Source organism: Lynx canadensis, chromosome C1, assembly GCF_007474595.2.
Source record: "Lynx canadensis isolate LIC74 chromosome C1, mLynCan4.pri.v2, whole genome shotgun sequence".
NCBI lineage: Eukaryota > Metazoa > Chordata > Mammalia > Carnivora > Felidae > Lynx > Lynx canadensis.
This window is the reverse complement of record NC_044310.1, coordinates 110,592,017-110,614,876: the sequence shown is the minus strand read 5'-3', so window position 1 is coordinate 110,614,876 and position 22,860 is coordinate 110,592,017. Positions and strand designations below refer to the sequence as shown.

Sequence of the window (22,860 nt, the reverse complement as noted above, 5' to 3'; positions counted from 1 at the left end):
CAGTGGGGAGCCAGTGAGGGGGGCCAGCAAGGGCAGTGGGGAGCCAGTGAGGGGGGCCAGCAAGGGCAGTGGGGAGCCAGTGAGGGGGGCCAGCAGGGACAGTGGGGAGTGAGTGAGGGGGGCCAGCAGGGGCAGTAGGGAGCCAGTGAGGGGGGCCAGCAGGGGCAGTAGGGGGCCAGTGAGGGGGGCCAGCAAGGGCAGTGGGGAGTGAGTGAGGGGGGCCAGCAAGGGCAGTGGGGAGTGAGTGAGGGGGGCCAGCAAGGGCAGTGGGGAGCCAGTGAGGGGGGGCCAGCAGGGGAAGTGGGGAGTGAGTGAGGGGGGCCAGCAGGGGCAGTGGGGAACCAGTGAGGGGGGCCAGCAGGAGCAGTAGGGAGCCAGTGAGGGGGGCCAGCAAGGGCAGTGGGGAGTGAGTGAGGGGGGCCAGCAAGGGCAGTGGGGAGTGAGTGAGGGGGGCCAGCAAGGGCAGTGGGGAGCCAGTGAGGGGGGGCCAGCAGGGGCAGTGGGGAGCCAGTGAGGGGGGGCCAGCAGGGGCAGTGGGGAGTGAGTGAGGGGGGCCAGCAAGGGCAGTGGGGAGCCAGTGAGGGGGGGCCAGCAGGGGCAGTGGGGAGTGAGTGAGGGGCGCCAGCAGGGGCAGGGGAGCCAGTGAGAGGGGTCAGCAGGGGTGCTGGCGCGTCCTGCAGTGGGAGGACAGCTCTGAGGGAAAGCGCAGACTGAGCCTACAGCCCAGCTGGAGAAGAGGGTGGAGGAAGGAGCAGGGACCCGGCCTCTGGACTCCGTGGTGCCTGGTGACTGAGGCAGGGGGTGCAAGGGTGCAGGGATCAGGGGAGCCTCCCCTCAGGGAAAGTGGGAGGGAGGTCACCGCTATGGGGGGGTGCAGAGACAGTGCGGGGAGAACAGAGCCAGGCTTCCTGGAAGCTGGGAACTTAATCTACCAAGGACACCTGAATTTAAGAGTAAATTTGGGCCCCGTGGTTGTGTGATTTCTCTCCAGTGACATTCAGCCCTGGGTACCTGGAAGGAGGTAGACGCCCGGGGTCAGCAGCTTGGGGTGGCCGGCCACAGTGATGGCCTAAAGCTCTTTATCCACCCAGTGCACGTGATGGCTCCTGCTTCGGCCACCTTCCTCCTCGCTGCCTGTTGTCAGCCTGCCCCGGGGAGTGCCCCCAGGCCTGGACGAGCCCTGACTCGTGGCCCCCTACTCTCTCCAGCCCCAGCCCTCTCCTATAAAGCAGGGGTCTCTTGTCTGCCCTGCAGGGACACAGCACGTGGGCACAGGCCACGCCACCTGGGGTGAGCCTGGCTCTCGGTAAGCAGTGCCTGGGTGAGGGCCCTCCTCACCTGCCTGCATTCTTCACGAAGCCCAGGTCGGCCAGCTCAATGTCACACAGCTCACAGCGGAAGCACCCGGGGTGCCAGTTGTTGTTCATGGCCTTGATGACACGGCCGATGATAAACTCACCTGGAAGAGACAGGTCCTTGTTTGCTGGGGCAGGCACAAGCCCCCCCACCCCCACCCCCGCAGCCCCCTCCCAAGCCCTGCCCTCGCTGGCACTCGCCTGAGGCTCAGCCTGGTACCAGGGCTTCCCTCCCAGAGCACGGGATGGTGACGCCTGCAGAGAACTAGTGCCCATTGAGGCAGGGTGCAGGGCGGTCAGGGAGGACCACCTGTGCTCCCATCCACCTGCCCAACCCCAGGTGTGCTGTATCCAGCCCTTACCACAGGACCCGCAGCATGGAGCAAACAGCATCTGGAAGTCGTGTTCGCAGTACTTCCGGCCTTCGAACTGCAAACGGGCCAGCAGAGAAAGTTCAAGCAAAACCCCATCATTCTCCCTGAGCTGGCCAGTCTATGTTGGGTCAGGACCCACCCTCAGGAAGGCTGGACAAGCATCCCAACTTGTGCAACTGCTACCAACACAGGAAGCAGGGTGGGGGTGGAGGAGAAGCCTTCCTGGAGGAGGTGGTAAGGAGCTGAAAGACCACAGGGGGGTTGTGGGGGTGCTGAAAGGAGGGCAATCCAGACAGAGAGAGGAGCAGGGGCGAGGCCTGGAGACGGAGAGAATTGGCCCACTCAACGGGGCAGACAGGCTAAGTGAGGGGTCGCATAGAAGCTGGGAACTGGGCAAGGCCAGTCCTCAAAGGGCCTCTGCTGTTTTCACAAGACCTTGGTCCTGGGAGTGAGCCGAGGGCTGGAATCAAGTTTGATTTATAAATGTCACTTGGCCTTATTTCCTGTGTGTTTTCTCTGTGTGAGAAGTCCATTTCTCCCAGAGGCCACAAGAGACCCAGAGAGGAGACACAGAAGGAGGGACAAGGAAAAACATGGGGGCCTGAGGGAGAACCCGAAGTCCTGCAGCCAGCAGGAGCCACCAGCCGTTGTCCCCGTCTGCCTGGGCAATGACAGCTCTCATGCTGGCCCCAAATGTGGCCAGGCCTGTCTTTGCTTTCTTCTCTTGACAATTTCATTTTCTTTTTTAAAAATATGATTTACCCTCTTTTCTGAAATGAGTGTCTTATTAGGCTGTGACTGGATATAGCCCTACCCAGGGGCCTGTAGAGGTGGCAGGCGTTAAATTCACTCAGCAACAAATATTCCCTGAGCACCTCCTGTGCGCCAGGCTCTGTTCTAGGCACATGACCACTGCTCACAGAGCTCTGCCTCCCTCCCACTGCCTCTACGGTGGGCCAGCATTTCCCAGGAGACTGGAAGGCGCCATGAGGAACAGCTCCTCCCACACTGCCAGGAGGAGCTCTTGTACCCCACAGCCATCCATCTGCCAATCCCATCATCTATACCTTTGACGTCTCTCCAGCCTCTGACCCCTGATCTCCACCTCCACTGCAACCACCAGGGGTAAATGTTTACCAACAGGACCTTCGGGAGATGCAGTCTGATCTGTAGCATTTGCCCATCTCTGTGGTGTAAATATTTCCATCGTGGACAATGTCAAGCTACCAACATGGCACCAGCGTGGAGTTAAGACATGTGCAGTAGCCATCATGGCACCAAGTCTCCACCACCACAATGCAATAGACAGATAACCTCAAAGGCATAGATGATAGTAAAATGTAATAAAATAACTAGGAAGTGGTGAGTTTTGAGTATGTTTTACTTTGTTTTTAATACAATTTTATCTCCTGTACATTTATATAACTTAATGTTTTTAAAATTTTTTCATGTTTTATTTACTTTTGAGACAGAGAGACAGAGGATGAGTGGGGAAGGGGCAGAGAGGAAGGGAGACACAGAATCTGAAGCAGGCTCCAGCCTCTGAGCTGTCAGCACAGAGCCTGATGTGGGGCTTAAACCCAAGAACCGTGAGATATGACCTGAACCGAAGTCGGACACTTAACCGACTGAGCCACCGAGGAATAAGAGTTGTGTTTAGGGGCACCTGGATGTCTCAGTCGGTTAAGCGTCTGATTCTTGATTTCGGCTCATGTCATGATCTCACAGTTCATGAGTTTGAGCCCCATGTCGGGCTTTGCGCTGACAGTGTGGAGCCTGCTTGGGATTCTGTCTCTTCCTCTCTTCCTGTCCCTCCCCTGCTCATGCGAGCGTGCTCTCCCTCTCTCAAAATAAATAAATAACATTTTTTAAAAAGGAGTTGTGTTTATCCACTAGCTTGCAAGATTACTGAAAATTTAAACAATCTGCTCTTAAGAGCCAGTGTGGCCCAGCCTAGATCCCTTCATTTGACCTGGATTCTTTCAATAATTCCAGCTTCATGTACCTGCCCCCATTAGTGTCTCCTCAGCACAGCAAGAACAGTGGTCCTTTTTAGACATCAGACAGACTGCCTCCTTCTGCGTCTCAAATACCCTGCATACTCTGACCTCAGGGCCTTTGCACTTGCTGAGCCCTCTGATGAGTGCTCTTCCTACAGATGTATACACGGCTCCCTCACCTCGTTCACGTCTGCTCAAACATTACCTTCCCTGACCACCCACCCTCCTTACCCCAAGATTCCTTGTAACCAGAGCACTGAGCACCATCTGATCCCAAGGGAGGGTGTATGCCAGCAGGGCAGGGTGTTTGCATGCCGTGGCCTACCCTACTAGCTCTACTCTACTAGCTCAGAGTCTACCCAGAGGACGATGGATGAGTGGTGACCCTTCCTAAGCACCCACAGCCACCAGGGGTGCACTGTTCACACCTCGCAAGTGAGGATGTGCCCACAGGGGAGACAAGCTCAAGACCTGGCATGACTGACCAGGACCATGGCTGAGCACAGCCCATAGGCTCCTGGAAGGCAGACTCTGAGCTGGTCAGGGGCTCAGGCTCCAAGAAGGCGTCCAGCCGAGGGCCCTGGGAGTGTCCTCACCTCGTAGAAGAGCCCCTCGGGGAACGGCCGGAAGCACTGCGCACACACGAAGCACTGCTCATGGTACAGCTCCCCATTGCTGTTAACGATCCGCTCTGCAGGGGCGAAGCGGGCTTGGCAGCGCTGGCAAGCTGCATTGGCCAAGGCGTTGGACATGTTGCTGCAGGGGGGAGAGGGGATGGGAAGGTCAGGACTGGGGAGGGGCCAAGATGAGCAAGCCTGGAGGGCTGCACATGATGGACACACCTTCCCGGAGAGGGGGGTGGGGGGGGAACAGCTATCCTCACACTGATGGCAGTGTTGGCACCGTGGAGGCTCAGCCTGGCTGCCTGACACTGGCTCACATCAGCCCGCACACCTGCCCACACATCTGCTGGAGCTATTGTGTCCCATGGGCCCCCTAAGTGCCAGCGCATGCCAGGGGCTATGGCACACATTCCTGGATGACAACCGTACAAGGCCCACGCCGCATTTCCATTCTATAGATGGACAAGCCAAGTCCTGAGGGGAGTGAGTGCCCTTCCCAAAGGCCACAGTGGGCGGAGGCAAAGCCCAGATTAGAAACCAGCACCCCTCCAGACTCCAAAGCCCCCATCTTTCTGCCATGCCCTGCCACCCCCACGGACTTCCATGTAGTGTCAGACACAGCTGGGCCACAGCCATGCCCACACTGGTCAGAGCAGTGAGGGCTCAAGACAAGTGCTCTCACTGTGGCCTGGGCTGTACCCCACTCTCGGAGTCCAGACTCCCAGCCATGGAAAGTCCATAAGAGGGGTTAGGGGTCAGTGAGATCAGGGACACATGGAAGCACTCAGCCGCATGCCTGGCCCATAGGAAGCCCACACAAAGGACAGTGCATGGTTCCAACGTCTCCGCTTGGTTCCCAGGCTGCTTGGTCTGCATCCTGCTGGCCCAGGTGTCAGTGGCCACCTCGGTTCCCTCCTGTGTCTCCTATCACCTCTTCTCAGGGAAACAGAGCCTCTCGTAGAACTTCACCTAGGCCTAAATCAGTGGCTCTTTATGCCCCTTATTTAATCCCTGAGGCAACCCTGCCCTCCAGATGAGAGACCTAAGGTTCAGAGAGGTTAAGTAACTTGCACAAGCTCACACAGCAGATGACGGAGTCCAGATTTGAACCCAGATTGGTTGGACTGCAATGGCTCTTTCTTCCACACCAGGAGTTAGTTGCAAATCACCTGCCCCAAAAAACATGTAATCACCCTGCCCCGGGGAAAGCGAAAATGTGAATGTTTGGGATACAAGCAGGTTGGGGAGCAAATGTCCTCAACTGTGGTGGGCTTCCCTGGGGTAAGTGGCAGGCTTGCTTCTTTCTGGGAGGAGTAGAATCCAAACTGTATGCTGAGGGGTCCAGAGGTGTGGCCAGGAGGAACTGTGTCAGACTGACAACCTCTTCGACCTTCCAATACCTTGATGCCCATGACTTTTGCTATAAGGGTAGCAAATAGGTTTTGTTTCAAGCGTCAACTCTGACAGATTGGCGGTGGCTGCCTGGATATCTAGCCAAAGCAGGACAGTCAGGCTCAGCAGGGAAAGAGATAACCAGCTGACAATGTCAAGTAGACACAGAGAGTGGTCAGACACAACCTGAATGCTCTTGAGAATATCTTTCCAGCCTGTACTGCCTTCCAGGGTACGAATCCCACCCCCATCTTGCTGCCACAGCACTATGAGAAGAATTCTCGAGTGAGTGAAGCTCTTGCTGGGGCATTCAGGTATCAATCATAGGGAGGAAGGCTCCCTAACCGGGATGAGCCCAGGAGGTGGTGGGAGAGGGCTCTGCCTATCAGGAGTCTGGGTGTGGGCTGTGAACAGTGGGTCTAACGGGGACTGTTGGCACACAGGCTGGAAGCTGGGCTGGGGCCCCCAGACAGGACCCACACAGGACCCAGCAGGTCCTGCCTGCTCAGCTTGGGGACCCCACATAGCAGGGGAAGGGCCAGAGGACTCTTCCATAAGCCTTGACAGGCACCCCAGATTCTTAGGACTTAGCCTGCCCTCAGGTGTGTTTTGGGGACCAAAGCCACATTCTTTGTCCACGTACTGGCCACAGGGGCAAGGAAGCAGGACAGTGGCAGGAAGAGTCGGGCAGAGCTCACGATGCAAGAGAAGGTCTTTGTGCAGCAGCCACTCTGCCCCCAACACACACCCTGCACCGTCCCCAACCCCCTGCTGGTCTCCATGAGGTGGGCCAGACAGCAGAGGGCCAACTGCCTAAGCCGCCATGGAGGGCTGGGCTGGACTTCTTCAACACAGGCATGGCTTCCCGCTAGAAAATATTGTGACCCTAGCGGCCTTGTCCTCCCACAGCACACACCCAAGGTGGTGGGGCCGGGGGAAGTTCCAACTCCGGGCTGTGTACAAGACCTTGCTGGTCTTGGAGAAGTGAGAAACAACAGGAAATCCTGTGACTCTGGCTCTGGAATTCCCCAAAGGACCCAGAAAATGAAGCCAAAACAAGGATTCAAGTCCAGGCCCAGGCTTTGGGATTGCTGCTTAAATCCAGAGCTCTGGGCCCTAACTAAGTGAGTGCCTGCAGAGCCCCAGCGCCTCCCAAAGCCCCTTGCCCTCTGGCCTTCAGGGACCCAATCCCACCCCCAGTCGTCTGCCGCTAGACCAGACACTTTACCAGCCTTCCACCATTCTGCTCTCATAAGTAGACCCTCTGTTAAACTCTCCTCTGCCATTCTGTTTCACTGTAACTATGTTTCTGACCAGGACGCTAACAGACACCACCCCCACAGCAGCCACCACAACCTGCCTTCCTGTTCATCCTCACGAGGTCCCCTAACCAGAGCGGCTGGTCTTTAACTGGGCTACGGCTGGTTCCCTGGCTGGGTCCCTAGGTGCCTGAGGCCGAGGATTTTGCCATCTGTCCCCTACATATATACCTCGCACAAGCCCTGGCATAGGAAGGTGGGATGTGGGGGTGACCACCTCCCTCTCACACCCACTGGCTGCCCCAGCCCAAGTCTTGGGGGCAGTAGCACCCCCAAAGCACTCCTGCGACTGTGTCCCCATGCCACCCTGCTCGGGACCACAGACAACACTCCAACCCACTGGCCTAAGACAGAGGAATGAACAGACAGGCAAATGTGCCCAACAACTGAACCATGTCACCATCAGAGAAATGCCAGCTGTCTCCTGCAGGAGGCGAGGACACAGGAGGGGGCTCTGGGCTCACCCCTCCACATTTGAATCCTGATAGCCCCAGACACCAGCGGGGGGGGGGCTGGAAAAGGGTACCAGCTTCTCTGGGCCTCATTTCCTCATCTGCAAAGAGGTGTGTCAGAGTAACAGTTACCACCCCACGGAGCTGGAGTGAAGAACTCACTGGCATACAGTGTGTGGAGCACAGGGCCGGGAAGGCCAAGCACTGGATAAAGAGAGCTGTTGTTTCCCAGCAACTCTGGGAGCCTTCCAGAGCACCTCCTCCCCCACCCAGTCCTGGGGAAGGCCTGCAGCCTGCCTGCGCTCCCTGCAAGAGGGCAAAGGGTGGGACACACGGACATTCCATGTCCTCCTTCACACATTCCAGCCAAGAATGGGGAGCACAAAGTCTACCCAGTTACCCTCCAAAGAGACACCACCATCCTGCCCCAGCTGGACAAGACTCACGCTGCTGAGGGCATGGCCAGCATGCCATGGTGTACAAGAGTGCACCATCGTGGACCTCTTCTCCGGCCCTTCCCAGCACCCCCAAAACTTTCTCAATCTTGACAGCCCAACACAAGTCAATTTGTGGGCCTGTGCAAGATGTCACTGAGTGACAAGATGTCACTGAGACTTACAATGACTATTAGCCTGGGGTGGGGTGGGGGGAGCCCTCTCTGTGCCAGCTTCCTGTGAGGAGAGGTTGCTGGTTCCAGATAAGGTAACTGAAGTACAGAGAGGGTCAGTAACCTCCTGAGGGTCACACAGGATTAGACCATGTTCTCTCCTGTCCCCTCAGCTCCTGGTGGCATTATCTAGGCACAGCCGTTCAAAACTCTGGTTTTTTAACAACCCTAGACTTTGCCCCACTCCAGCCTCCCACCCATCTGAGCCTAGAAAGACAGTGAGAGCCTGGGAACAGGCAGGGGCTGGGAGGAGAATGAGTCAGTATTACTGAGGCCACGTCAGCCTGAGCGTGTGTTCTACAGCCAGGCAGACCAGGCTGCAATCCCTGCTCAGGTGCTCCCTGGCTACGTGGTCCGCAGCAAAGTGCTCTCTGAGCCTGGGCTTCCGCATCTGTAAAATGGGCTAGCAACAGCAACCTCCGGGGGAGGTTGGGAGGGCTAAGTGAGGTGACACTTGCAGCACAGCCCGTAACTGCTCCGTCATCGGCAGCTAGTGGCATCCTTCCCCCCCCCCACCCCCTTCATCCAACAGATCCTTACTGAGCACCTGTTCTGTGCCCAGGCCCTTCTCCAGGTGCAGGGAGAGAAGGGGGATCCCACTGCAACATGATGTCTGAAGCTCGAGTGGAAGGTGCCCCCGGCACTGCGTGGACCCCCTCCCTGCCACTCCCCCGAGAGGCCAGTCAGAAGCCAGCAGCTGGGGTCACCTGGCTACACACAGTAAACAGGAATTTACACAAAGCCAGTTCCACACTCAGCCTTGGGAAGGCTGGAAAACTGCTGCCTTAGGCTGCCGCACACAAGGCATTTCCACCATCAGAAACACATTCCCGATATGTTTGGAGACTGCGGGAGATTACATGGCATTTCCTGAAGCCCCAGTGGTACCTCTTGGCTCCAGCAGCTTCATTTACTTTTAAGCAGATGGGCTTTAGAACTGTCACACTGACAACAGAGGTGAGGAAGGGCACGAGCCAGAAGTTCACAGAAAAGTAAAGACGAGGAGCAAATAAACATATGTGCCTGCATGCATGGGGCTTTCCCAAGGCCTGGTGTCCATGATCACACCCATGTGCCCTCCTTGCACGTTGGCCTTGTTCTTGTGCTGTGTGTGTACACTGTGGACCTCGCTCCAACAGGGCCTATGACCCACCAGTGCCCTGATCACCATTCCCTGCACCACCTCTCACTCCACCCATGTCCAAGGACACCGGAGGCCCAGCAGTGAGGGTTCCTATTCCAGCACTGCCACACTCGGGTGAGTTTCCTGGCATCCTGAGCCTTGGGTACCCCACCGAAGCAACGGTCTTGTCCAGTCCCCGTGTCCTGGCATCTAAGGGGGCCCGAAATCCCAGCCGTGCAATAGGGGCCCCTCTGCAGCTATGGCCCCTCCCCCTACCCAGTGCCCCACCCCTTGCTCTGTCCTTAGCCCCAGACGTCTTTGGTGGCTCAGTCCTAATTACCCCTCAGGAGGGCTGCCCGGACTATGGGAATGCAGTGAGCTCAGAGCAATCCATGTAGCATTAGCCCCTGGACGTCCTTCCTTTCCTGGGTCCTCAGATATCCCTACCTCTGTGACTGCTGCTCCCTGTCTCTTCCCTCACTCCCCACCCCCTTCTCCCAACCTCAGGGTCCTCTCCCACTGTTCCTCCCCCACCTCTTCCTCTAAGGCTTGCACCTGCCACTTTCCTGCCAATACCCCAAGTTCACAGTCCTCATCACTCTCTCCCCAACTTTCTACTAGAAGTCTCCACCCGGATGGTCCCTGGGGCCCAGCCCCCAGCCCCTGACACCCACACTAGTGGTTCCACCACCATCTACGTGCCCCCTCAGACCCTCCCCACCCCAGGTTAACTTATCCTCTGAGATGCCCTGAGGGTCCACCCTGAGCACCACAGGCTGCCCTCCCTGCCCAAAAGGAGGCTTTCATTGTCTACACTGGCAATTCTCCATGAGAGACAGCAGCTCAGGTTTTAGAGTCGGTCCAAACTGGCTGCAAATCACAGCTTAGCCATTTGGGTGGGCGAAGTCCAGCAGGTTCCTTGACCACTCCGTTCATTCATCTACAAAGTAGCAACAAAACGACCCCAGTCTGAAAGCAGTCATGGGAGCTCCGCAGGACAATTCAACACCCCATTCTCAGCGTCCCGCCCAGGCTTGTTGATCACAGATGCGCCCTCCCCCCAATCTTATCGCCAACGCAGGCGCTGTCCCCACGCCCTGGACTGCCGGGCTCTTGCCGTCGGAAGGGCCAAGCGGGTGTCGGGGAAAGGCCGGCAGCCGCAGCTTTCCGGCCATTGTCCCCGCCAACCCCGCCCCGGCCCCGGCCACCTACCCGAGCGCGGCGGGCGGCGGGCTCTGCCGGTGTTGGCGCCGCCGGTAGAGCCCCGACGCGGCGAGCGCACCCAGCCGGGCTGCCATGGCGCGGGCCTCCTCCTTCTGCTCCCGTCTTGGGGCGGCCCTGCTCCGACGGCCCGGAGACCACCCCGGCCTCGGGGGCGGGAGGCAGTGGCGGTGGCGGCAGCGGCAGGCCAGACACGGCGACGGCGATGGGACAGGCCAGCGTGCAGGGGGCGCCTCTCCCCCCACCCCCTCTGGACAGGAGCTCACGTTACACACTGCGATCTCCAAAGGGCAGCAGAGTCAAGTCCAAATAGAAAGGATATTGTTCGTGCAGCGGGGGCAGCACAGTGAAAGCTGAGGTGGCAGGGCTGGGTCCAGACTGGGGAGGGAACTCGCTGGGAAGGTCCCAGACAGCACTAAGGTGAGGTCCATGGTGGGAAGGCAGGGTGCCTGGAGGTCCCAGGCTGCTGGGAGCCTGAGAGGGAACCCCAAGCCCCCTGACGTCCTGACGATGGCCCCTTAGCTCCGGAGGGCAATATGGGACTGATCTGGCTTAGGAATCCTGGAGGAAGCCCCATACATGCCCACATTCGACCTTGTTTCCTTCCCTGAGACCCTGTGCCACAAATGCCACCTGGAGACCCAGATCAGGGTAGCCTCAGTCTCCTGGATCTGACCAACAAATTGCCAAGCACCCAAAAGAGGTCCATGCTGTGAAAGCTCAGAGAAAATGTTATCCCCTAACTTGCTAGGGAAAACAGAAGCAGCAGAATCTGATAGAAGACCGGTAGGAAGGCACTATTTCCATGCTTTTTTACCTAAGGAGATCAGCAGGGTTATTGTGATCCAAGTGCAAACACCCAAGGTCAGCGGCAGAACTGTGGCTGCTGCTGGTGGAGCAGGCACTATGGTCAGCAGTAAAATAAGGATCCGTAGCACTCCTGGAGATCTTTAACACCGATTCCATTTCCCTGAAACACCTTTCTAAGTAAGGTCAGAAAGCACAAGCAGCATTGGCCTCCACCTTCCCAAAAAACAGTAGCTATCATTCTGAACAGCAGGGCAGGGTACTGGTCCTCCAACACTGGGGTGGAGGGAAAACTTTGGAGGGGATCCATGGCACTCAGATGCCAGGCCCACATACCGAGAAGCATACCTCATCCAGCAAATCCAAATTCATTAACCACCCTGGGGGGCAGCTCTAAAACACAGCCAGATAACTGCAGGCGTTGTGCGCAATATAACTTGTCAATGCAGGTCAATTCCAAAAGTACCAAGCCCTGATCAATTCAACAAATATGTTTTTAAAGGTGGCCACAGAGGCAAAAGGGCATAGAGAGAGGCTGAGCTTGGAGAAGCCAACAGGTACAAAGATCACCTCCCACTCTCTTCTCTGATGGACATAGCTGAATGCTTAGGAAATCTTATTAGAAAGTTTTGTTGTAGCACCTTTAAGTCAATGCCCAAGGGCCTAGGTACCTTGTACCAGTCCTACTCAGCCCCTCCCATGGGGAAATCCTCAACTCTGGAACCCAGAACTTACCCAGAGTCAGAGTTCCATTTAAGGAGGGATTATTTATTTATGGTTTCCACAATTGCAGATAGACCTGGGAAGGTGGCTATAGCCACAAGCATTTTGTACATCACAATTTGTAAATAAAGTTCAAGTCCAAGGTGACCAAGCACCGATCAATTCAACAAATATTTACTGTAAAAGGAAGTACCAGGGGCTAGAAATTGAGAAAGGAAATTAGAGTCTGATTGAACCCAAATCCCAAATCTGTGCACAGCCTTATGCCCCCACCCCACCCCCAGTTCTGCAACCTGTCTTGCAGAACTAGGCGTCGGAGCCATGCTGTGTCTCCAGCCAGCACTCTGGCTCTAGAGGACAAAGTTGCAAAGACATAGTAAGAATGATGTCAGCATAAATGGCAGAGTAAGAGCCTTTAAAATGTTGTCCCTCCATAAAAGCAATGAAAACTAGCAAAAACTGTTAGAATCCACTTTTTCAGAACTCTGTAAATTAACCAAAGGTTTGCAGTAACCCAGGGTACCTCATCAAGAAAAGCAGCTGGGGACTCCTGGGTGGCTCAGTCAGTTAAACGTCTGACTTCAGCCCATGTCATGATCTAATGCGCCATGGGTTCGAGCCCCGCATCAGGCTCTGTGCTGACAGCTCAGAGCCTGGAGCCTGCTTCAGATTCTGTGTCTCCCTCTCTCTCTGCCCCTCCCCTGCTCACACCCTCTCTCCCTCTCTCTCAAAAAATAAACATTAAAAAAAGAAAGAAAAGAAAAACAGTTGAATCTTGGTAGGAACAGTGAGCTTTGTGATATTTTCACTTATCCTAGCCTCTGACCCCTACATCCTAATTCCATTGCTGCCTTAAAAAATAACAGCCCACGTTCCCAGTAATTATGCAGCAGACAGGGCTGAAGCTCCTTCAAACCTTCATTCCCTGGAAGACTCCATTTGAAAGTTTTGTCTTTATGTGACCTCGCTCACACATACCCACTGCTAAAAGCCTCTCTTGGGGAGTATTTTTCAAATGTATTACTGTTGTAACTGCCTATGGTATCATAGCTGTCATTGCCATAGGCAATGGATAATAGTGGAAGCAACAATAGACTAATCAAAAAGCTTAAAAGAAAAAACTAAAGGGGAGCCTGGGTGGCTCAGTTGGTTAAGCATCCAACTTCAGCTCAGGTCATGATCTCACAGTTCATGGATTCAAGCCCTGCATTGGGCTCTGTGCTGACAACTCAGAGCCTGGAGCCTGCTTCAGATTGTGTCTCCCTCTCTCTCTGCCCCTCCCCCAACCTCAAAAATAAATAAACATAAAAAAAAATTTTAAGGAAAAAATTAAGGAATGACATATCCTTAGGGGCTTTGAAAAGAACCAAAATAGTCCTAGGAATCTAGAAGGCCACACAAAGCCCAGGACTATGCGCATGCTCAGAGAAGACCCAAGAAGATCCTAACCTCTCTCTTCTGATTGACCCTCAGGCTCTGTGTAATCAGGAAGTAAAGGCTAAGGCAGAGCTGTAAACTGCAGGGTTGAATGCTTAAGGTGTGCTGCAACATACACTTAGTGCCCTCAGCAGAGTCCCTTATTGGTGACAGACATTCAAGGAAATGGTTGTCCAATCATTAGCTGGCCATTAAACTAATCAAGCAGAGACTTAAGCAGTCGCAAATGACAGAAATATAGACTTTACAGAATTATTTCTGAAAAGTCACTAAACAAACAAACAAGTAGCAACAACATACTCTGGGGAGTGAAGAGGAATTTGATCTCAGAATTGCCACATATTATTTGAAATGTCCAGTTCTCAGCAAAAAATTATGAGACATACAAAGAAACAAAAAAGTATTACCCTTACACAGAAAAAAAAGCAATCAATAGAAACCCTCCATGAGGAAGCCCAAATATTACACTTATTAGATGGACTTTAAATCAGTTATTTTAATTATGTCCAAAAGACAAAAGAAAACCATGTCTAAAAAAACTGAAGGAAAGTATGAGAATGATATCTCACCAAATGGAGAATATCAATAATGATGTAGAAAATATATAAAATAGGACCAAATAGAAATTACGTAGTTGAAAAGAAACACTAAAAGAGTCCTCCAGGATGAAACTAAAAGACATCAGACAATAATCCGAATCCACATGAAGAAATAAAAAGCAGCAAAGTATATTTAACCTTGATATAGTAAAAGTAACTATATAGATAAAAATAAAAGACAATATAAATGTATTTTTTGTTTGTAAACCTATTTTTCCCCTCTGATTTAAAGACAACAGCATAATGAAATAATTTAACACAAAAGAAGGCAAGAGTGTAGGAACTAAGAAACAAAACAGACATAAGATACATAAATAATTAGTAAATTGTAAATGTAAAATAATTACATTAAAGGTAAATGGATTAAACTCTTCAATTAAAAGTCAGAAGTCAGTAAATGCATTTAAAAAATCTGCTTATATGATTTCTACAAGAAATTCACTTTAGACAAAAACAAACAGTTTGAAAGTAAAAGCATGGAAAAGATATACCATGCGAATAGCAACTAAAAGGGAAGCTAACATCAGACAGCTAGAAGCTAACATCAGACCAAACAGACTTTAAGACAAAAATTGTTATAAGAACAAAAAAGGACCTTTTATAGTGATAAAAGAGTCAATCCAGAGGTGCCTGGGTGGCTCAGTCAGTTAAGCATCTGACTCTTGACTTCTGGTCAGGTCATGATCTCATGGTTCATGGGTTCAAGCCCCACATCGGCCTCTGTGCTGATAGCTCAGAGCCTGGAGCCCACATCGAATTCTGTGTCTCCCTCTCTCTCTGACCCTCCCTTGCTCATGTGCTCTCTTGCTCTCTCTCTCTCTCTCTCTCAAAAATAAACAAACATTGGGGGAAAAAGCATATTCTCAGATCACAATAGAATAAAACCACAAATCAATAATAGAAAGAAATTTAGGAAATTTACAAATATGTGGAAATTAAACAACACACTCCTAAAGAATCACTGAGTCAAAGAAGAAAACAAGGGAATTAGGAAAAGATTGAGATGAATGAAATGAAAACACAACACACCAAAATTTATGGGATGTAGCTCAAGCAGTGCTCAAGGAAAATTTATAGTTGTACACAGTTGAATAGTTTTCACTGTAGTTATTTATACTTGTGTAATAGGGGCACTTGGCTGGCTCAGTCAATACAGCATATGACTCTTGATGCTGGTGTCTTGAGTTCAAGGCCGATGCTGGGTGTGGAACCTACTTAAAAAAATTAGTTGTATAATAATTTAAATACTTGTATAGTATAAAATAGCTTTATAGAAATCAGAAACAGAAGAATAAACTAAATTCAAAGCAAGCATTAGAGAGGAAATAATAAAGATTAGAGAAGAAATAAATGAAATAGAGATTAGGAAAAATAGAGAAAAGCAACAAAACCAAAAATGGTTTGTTGAGAAGATCAAAACTAATAAACCTTTAGCTAGACTGACCAAGAAAACAAGAGAACACCCAAAGACTAAAATCAGGAATGAAAGAAGGGACCAAAGTTAGAGAAACTTAAAGGACTATAAGGAAAATGCTGTGAACAATTGTATGCAAACTAAATTACAGCAAATTAAATAACCTAGCAGAAATAGACAAATACCTAGAGAGATACAAACTACCAAAACTGAATCAACAAGCAGTGTAAGATCCAAATAGGCCAACAACAAGTAAAGAGACTGGATTTGTAATCAACATCTTCCTACAAAGACGAACCCAGGACCAGATGGTTTTATTGGTGAATTTTACCAAGTGTTTAAGTAGCATTAACACCAACCCTTCACAAAATCTTCTCAAAAAATCTACCAGGAGGGAACACTTCTCAACTCATTCAGTGAAGTCAGCATTACCCTGAATCAGAAAAATATATCACAAGAAAACTACAGATGAATATCACTTATGAATAGAGACGCAAACATCCTGAACAAAACTGAATCTAGCACCATATAAAAAGTACTACATATCATAACCAAATGGGATTTATTCCAGGATATAAAGTTGGTTTAACATCCAAAATCAATGTAATACATCATATGAATGCTGAAAATGCATTTGGCAAAATCCATGTTTTTCATGATTAAAAAACAAAAAACACCTCTCAACAAACTAGGATTAGAAGGGTATTTCTTCAACCTGATAAAAACCAAGAGCTAACATCATACTTAATGGTAAGAGACTGAGAACTTTCCCTCTAAGATCAGGAATAAGATAAGGATGTCCAGCCTCGACATTTCTTTTCAACACTGCAGTAGAGGTTCTAGCAAGGACAATTAGCAATAAAAGGAAAGAAAATGTATCCAGATTGGAAAAGAAGTAAAACTCTCTATTTGATTACCACATACTCTTATACACAGAAAACCCTAAACCCCAAGGAAAACTATTACAGCTAGTAAATGAACTCAGCAAGTTTGCAGGTAAAAAACCAATATACAAAACCCACTAGCAATAAGCAATATGAATATGAAATTAATAAAACAATTCCATTTATACTAGCATCATAAAGAATAAAATACCTAGGAATAAATTTAACCAACAAAGTATAAGACTTATACAATGAAAACTATAAAACATTGTTGAAAGAAACTAGAGAAGACCTAAATAAATGGAAAGACATCCCATGTTCAGGGATTGGAAAACTTGCTATTGTTAAGATGACAATAACGTTCCCCAACAAATTAACCTACAGATACAACACAAACCCTGTAAAAATTCCAACTGCCTTTTTTACAGAAATGAGCAAGCCAATCCTAAAATTCATAAAGAACTGAAGAAACTCAGAATAACCAAAATAATTTGAAAAAGAACAAAGTCAGCAGGCCAACATTTTGTAATTTCAAAACTTACTACAGAGTTACAGTAGTAATAATTAAACAGTCTGGTACCAACATAAGGACAGACACATACATCAGTGGAATAGTATTGAGAGTCCAGAAATAACCCCATATATCCATGATCAACTGATTTTTGACAATGCTGCCATGACAATTCAATGAGAAAATAATAGTTTTGTCAACAAATGATGCTAGGACCACTGGACAGCCACATACAAAAGAATGGTTTCAAACCCCTATCTCAGGCCACATATAAAAATTGACTCACAATGGATTGAAAATCAAAATGTCAGAGTTAAAAGTATAAACTCGTAGAAGAAAACATAGGAATAAATCTCTATGATCTTAGATTAGGTAACACTTCCCTAGATATGACACCAAAAACTCAAGCAATCAAAGAATAAATAGATAAATTGGACTTCATCACAATTTTAAACTTTTGTGCATCAAAAAACACTATGAAGAAAGTTAAAAGACAATCCACAGAATAGGAGAAAATATTTTGCAAATCATATAGCTGGTAAGTGTCTCACATCCAGAATACATAAAGAACTCTTAAAATCCAACAATAAAAAGACAACCCAATTTTAAAATGGGCACTGAAACCAAACAAACATTTCTCCAAAGAAGATGTACCAGCAGCCAATAAGCACATGATAAGATGCTCAACATGACAGGTTGTTAGGAAAATGAAAGTCAAAAAAGTGATACCACTTTACACCCACTAAAACAAACAAGAAGTGTTAGTGAGGATGTGGAGAAAATTAGAACCCTCATACATTCCTGGTGGGAATGTAAAAGTATGCAGTTACTCTGAAAATAGCTTGGCAATTCCTCAAAAAGTTTAACATAAAATTACCAGCAATTCCACTCCTAAGTATATGCTCAAGTGAGTAGAAAATATAGATAGAAAAATTCACAGCAGCATTATTCATAAAAGCCAAAAAGTGGAAACAATTCAAATGCCCACTACAACTGAACACATAGACAAAATACGGTAAATCCATGCAATGGAATATTATTTGCACCTCTCCCCCAAAAAAGGAATGAAGTACTGAGTCATACCACAACATAAATGAACCTTGAAAATATTATGCTAAATGAAAGAAGCCAGGTCAAAAAAAAAAAAAAGCCCATATAATGTAGAGTTGTATTTATAGAAGATACACAGAACAGCCAAATCTATAGCGACAGACTGCACATTAATTGTTACCAGGAGCTGGGGGAGGGCAGAATGGGGACTGACTGCACATGGGTATGGGGTTTCTTTTGGGGGGTGATGAAAATGTTCTATAGAATTAGTGGTGATAGTTGCACAACTGGTGAATGCACTAAAACCCACTAAACCGTACACCTTAAAACAGTGAATTTTATGGTATGTGAATTATATCTCAAATGTTTAGGGGTGCCTGGTTGTCTCAATCAGTTAAGCATCTGACTCTTGATTTCCGCTCAGGTCATGATCTATCTCATGGCTCATGGGATCGAGGTCATGATCTCATGGTCCATGGGATCAAGCCCTACATTGGGCTCTGCACTGTCAGCACAGAGTCTGCTTGGGATTCTCTTTCCCTCTCTCTCTCCCTCTCTCTCTCTCTCTTTGCCCCTCTCCTGCTCATACACTCTCTCTCTCAAAATAAATAAACATTTTTTAATGTTTATTTTTTTTAATGTTTAAAAAGCACACGTGTAGTGAAGAATGCAGCTACATAGCTTACTAGAGAAACAACAGAGGCCAAGGCCACCATCAAGTTGTGAGGCAGGGCTGTCACCCCCTTGTGGCTGAGCTGTGAGAGCCATCCCCAGGGCAGCCAGAAGACACCACTGCAAACAGCCTCTCCACCACAGCCAGCTTCCCTCCCCCACCTCCTCCCTTGACCCACTGGGAGGCCAAGTCCTTGGTATGCATCAGATGAGTGATGTTTTCCAACCTTCTTACCCCACATGAAATCGGACTTTGAATGCTTTTATTTTCTTAACTGGAAACTCAGGCATCAGTGTGGACACATTGTTGGTTTTACTTACATACATACATTGGGTCGCGTCATCTTAGTGAAACACTGTCCTCTCAGGTAAATATCCCATTAACATGTTTATCTTATTAGGCCATATTGAGTAAATATTCACCATCAGGAATTTAGAAGATTTGAATAAACAGAACAAGGAGGAGAGTTAGGGTGCCCCCTCTGCCCACCCTCCCTGGAAATGAAGACCTAAGGAACATTTAGTATGACTCTGCACTGACAGATGGAACAGAGAGAAGCAGTGTAGCTGGAGAGGCGGGACAGCCACTGTGCCTACAAAGCCGGGCCCCTCTGCACAGTAGGATGCCCGGGCCATCTTGTAGCAGCTCCCAAGTGCTGACTGCTGAATTTTCAGGAATTTTGGGAACCAGTTAACATCATGTTGGTAGTTTGAAGTGAGCCGAGGTGGGGGTATTTTCAGCCCAGAAATGGACACGCTACAAATCGGCCCCCCCCCCCCCCCCCCACCGCACCGCACTGGCAGGGTCGGAGTCAATGCCAGAAGTCCAGGGAAAGGGAGGAGTTGAGGAGTCTTGGGTGCTACCTAGCCTGGCCTGGTCTGGGTCTCAGGGTCCAGCTGCGTGGCACTCATCATCTGCTTCCCACAGCTCCACGTGCTGTGCTCAGGCCCTGGCTGCCATCTTAGCTACACGCTGGCAGGCTCTTCCGCCAAGGGGGCCACTGGGCATGCTCCTGAAGAAAGTGGGGACTGGGCACCATGGAGGGCAAGGGTGCTGGTGGATGTGGGGACCCAGATCCAGCAGCCCTGCTCTGCACTGTACAGAGGCCCAGCTCGGGAGCTGGCACCTGGTGGCCTCAGCAGACTAGGGTTGTGTGGTGGATGGGACTCCACCCTACAGCAGGCCAAGCCACTGACCTCACCAGCTGTGAGCGCCCAGTCCCAGGCTGCACTTGGAGGAGGGCCAGTGACAGGCTGGGACCCTTAGCAGGGGTGTGACCTGCCTGGGCCTTCATATCCTCACTGTAGACCAGTGCTGATGTCAAAGGTCCCTCCGGCTGGGACAAAGATTCGGGTGTTTTTAAGGTCCAGAGTCTTTGGGCCCCCACCAGGGCTGAGTTTCCATCCCACAGCTTGCCCACCCCCAACCACACCCAGGCCCTCCTTACCCTTCTGCCCCAGCTCAGCTCAGTCTGGGGCTTCAGACCCTCCTCTCCAACCTCCTCCCAGCACTTCCTCAGGGACTTGTCACAGCTCTTCCAATCCTTCATGGCCCAAACTAGCTTGGGGCCCACGCCTGCTCCACCACTGGGCATCTTCCTGGATTCCACCCTCTCAGTCAGGTCCTCCCACTCTACCTCCCAGACCCCTGAGTCCCCTCCTCTTCTCCACCCCCAAGGCTGCCAATAACAAGAAGCCTCCCTTGTGGCGGACCTCCTTCCCAATCTCTTCCTCAGCAGCCCTTTCTCTCCACAGCACCCGCAGGTGTGTTTCCAAAGTGCACGGCCGTGTACAACACTCTGGGCCACTTCACTGGCTCTCCCCTGCCCTCCCCCTGGCCTTGCTCACTCTGGTCCTGGGGCAAGCTGGCACTTTATACAGTTGGCAGGGTGCGTGAGGTGTATGAGGAGAAGGTTGTTTCCAGGTCAGCCTGGTTCTAGGTAGCACAGGTGGATGTGCAGAGAACCAGGATGCAGCGTGGGCATTGCCCTGGGGTCTCATGGGGGCAGTGGGCATGCATAGGTCAAGGTGGCACACAACAGAGTGAAAGCAAAACTCCACAGCTTCTGGGATGGGAAAAACATCGCCCACCCCAATGGCTGGGTTGGATGTCCCATCCTCAGCTGGCCTGGCCCCATGCCTGTGAGCGGCATGGGGCGGGGGGGGGGGGGTGGCGCAAGCCAATCCCAGCCTGGGCACTGCGTGTGGCAGGCAAACTCTGCTCCCAGACGGCTCACAGCTGCAAAAAACAAATGAGCAGGAAAAGAGCCCACAAGAAAAGAAGCAAGCCACCAAAATATTCCTAGGGGCATCTCTGAGGAGTGGAACTGTGGGTGTTTTCTTTCTCTTTTTCTGTTCCCATTATCTTTAACGTTTCTGGGGGTTTTTCTAACTCCCTGAGATGAGCAATGTTACTTTTACAAGGAAAAACTCCACCCAGTGTTTTCCAAAGTTCACTCTGGGCCCTGTTTCATTTGATGACCAGCATTTCTCAGGCTCGGGGCACCTGCCGGACCCCTGCAGCAAGCCAGGGCGGGCTGGCCCTGCTCCCAAAGCTGCCTGCTTTCCCTGGGCTGGGGGGCAGCCCTTCCCTGGAAGGCTCAAGGGACTCAGGGGCGACAGGAGCCCTGCCAAGAGAACAGAGGTGCCTCTGTCTCTGATCTGCCTCAGATCCTGCAGGGTGTCGGGATAAAAGCTGCTGCCAAAGCTGGAGGGGTGTGGCCCTGCCTTATTAGGGTGTTTGCTGTGCCCGGGCCACCTCGCACACATCCCACTCAACGCTGGTCTGTGCTCCTGATGCTGTCCCTGTTTCACTCTGTCCCATCTTGTCCTCATAAGCTTACAGGTGGGGGACCAGGAAGCGGGCAGGGAAAGCAGGGGCTCCAGAGCACATGAGGAGGGGTGAGCCCTGGAAGGCTGGCTGTGTCCACAGACTCAGGCCATGATGGAGTGGGCAGCAAAGTGCATCTGAAACAAGACATCTGCCATTTTGGGTGTCCTAGCTGCCCTAATACTGTGGGCCAGCGTATCCCCACCCGCTGGGTGACCACTCTGCACATCACACAGATTTGGGACCATCACCCCACCCTCCGTAGCTGTTCCCCATTCCTGGGTACGGCTTCTCCCCAAGTCTTTTTCCTAGCAAAACCACAGGGTTTTCTCGGCCCACAAACCGCAAGTCAAAGAACATCGTCCTGCCAGGGCTTGGCTGGAAAGGGGCTGCTGGGCCTCGGAGACCATCCCCTCCCACCCAGTCTGAGTCATGCACTTATACCCAGCCATGTTCCAGAAAGGACTGCAGAGGCCAACACTGGCCAGACACTAGTGGACATGTGACTGGCCTCCTAAGTCACTCAGCCTCTAGGGCCTCAGTTACCTCATCTGTGAAATGGCACCAGGGCCTGGGAGCCCAGCCTGGGCGAGGCCTAGGGGAGTGCCTTGTCCCCACCCCACCCCTGAGCAGCCTATGCTTGGGCAGAGTTTAGCCAGACCCCCACACAGACCCGTTATCATTTTTAACATTGTCACCGTTTTCACCGTTTGGGCTTACAGAGGAGGAGACAAGGGCCCCAGAGGTAAGATCTCCTCCACAGGATCACACAGCTGGGGGTCCGGGAAGCTGATAGAGGCCACAGTCTGGGTTTTAACGCCCTGCCCTTTGGTTGTGACCTCGGGTTGGTGCCCCGGCCCCTCTGAGCCCTGGTTCTCCACTAGAGAGGGGAAACCTGTGCCCATCTTGCAAGGTAGGCGGGAGGGGGGCCGGAGGGAGCTTCACCTGCTGCGGCCAAACACCCCGGTCCTGACGCGCGCCGCTACCCGGGCCGGACACCCCGGTCCCGACGGGCACCGCTACCCCGGCAGCCAACCGAGGTCTAGGGGCCTGGCCGGAGGCGCGGCAGGTGGATCTGCCGGCTCCCCGGGGCGGGTGGGGGAGGGGGGGCAGGGGTTGGGGCGGGGGTCCCGTCCCGCAGTCCCGCCCAGGCAGGCGTCCTCCTGGCGCGTGGCGCCCTCCGCCCAAGGGCGTGGGGGAGGGGAGGGCTGTTACCTTCCCGTCATTGTGGCCGCGCGCGTTGAGCCCGTGGTCGCCTCGGGACCCCCTCCGCCGCCTCCGGAGCCGGCCGAGCACCCGCCCGCAGGTCCCTCCCGGGAGCCGAGCGGGGAGACGCCCAAAAAAGGCCAAGAGCGGCTCCGCCCGGCGCGCAGCCCAGCCCGCGAGGTGGGGGGGGGGGGGCAGGGG

General features: G+C 51.6%; 1 protein-coding gene across 4 annotated transcripts in view; it reads right to left on the bottom strand.

The window, feature by feature from the left end:
* Positions 1-22,860, bottom strand: part of LIMS2 (LIM zinc finger domain containing 2) — a 42,640-nt gene that overhangs the window by 15,772 nt on the left and 4,008 nt on the right. The window contains exons 1-4 of one of the 4 annotated variants that reach the window (XM_030324757.1): positions 22,669-22,747; positions 4,326-4,485; positions 1,718-1,784; positions 1,339-1,459 (exon numbers count right to left, since the gene is read on the bottom strand). In XM_030324757.1, coding sequence (XP_030180617.1) covers positions 1,339-1,459; positions 1,718-1,784; positions 4,326-4,485; positions 22,669-22,679 — 359 coding nt within the window. In that variant the 5' untranslated portion in view covers positions 22,680-22,747. Of the gene's footprint in view, positions 1-1,338; positions 1,460-1,717; positions 1,785-4,325; positions 4,486-11,343; positions 11,628-22,668; positions 22,748-22,860 lie in introns of those variants that run through there. The other 3 variants (XM_030324759.2, XM_030324756.2, XM_030324760.1) reach the window with 3 other exon arrangements.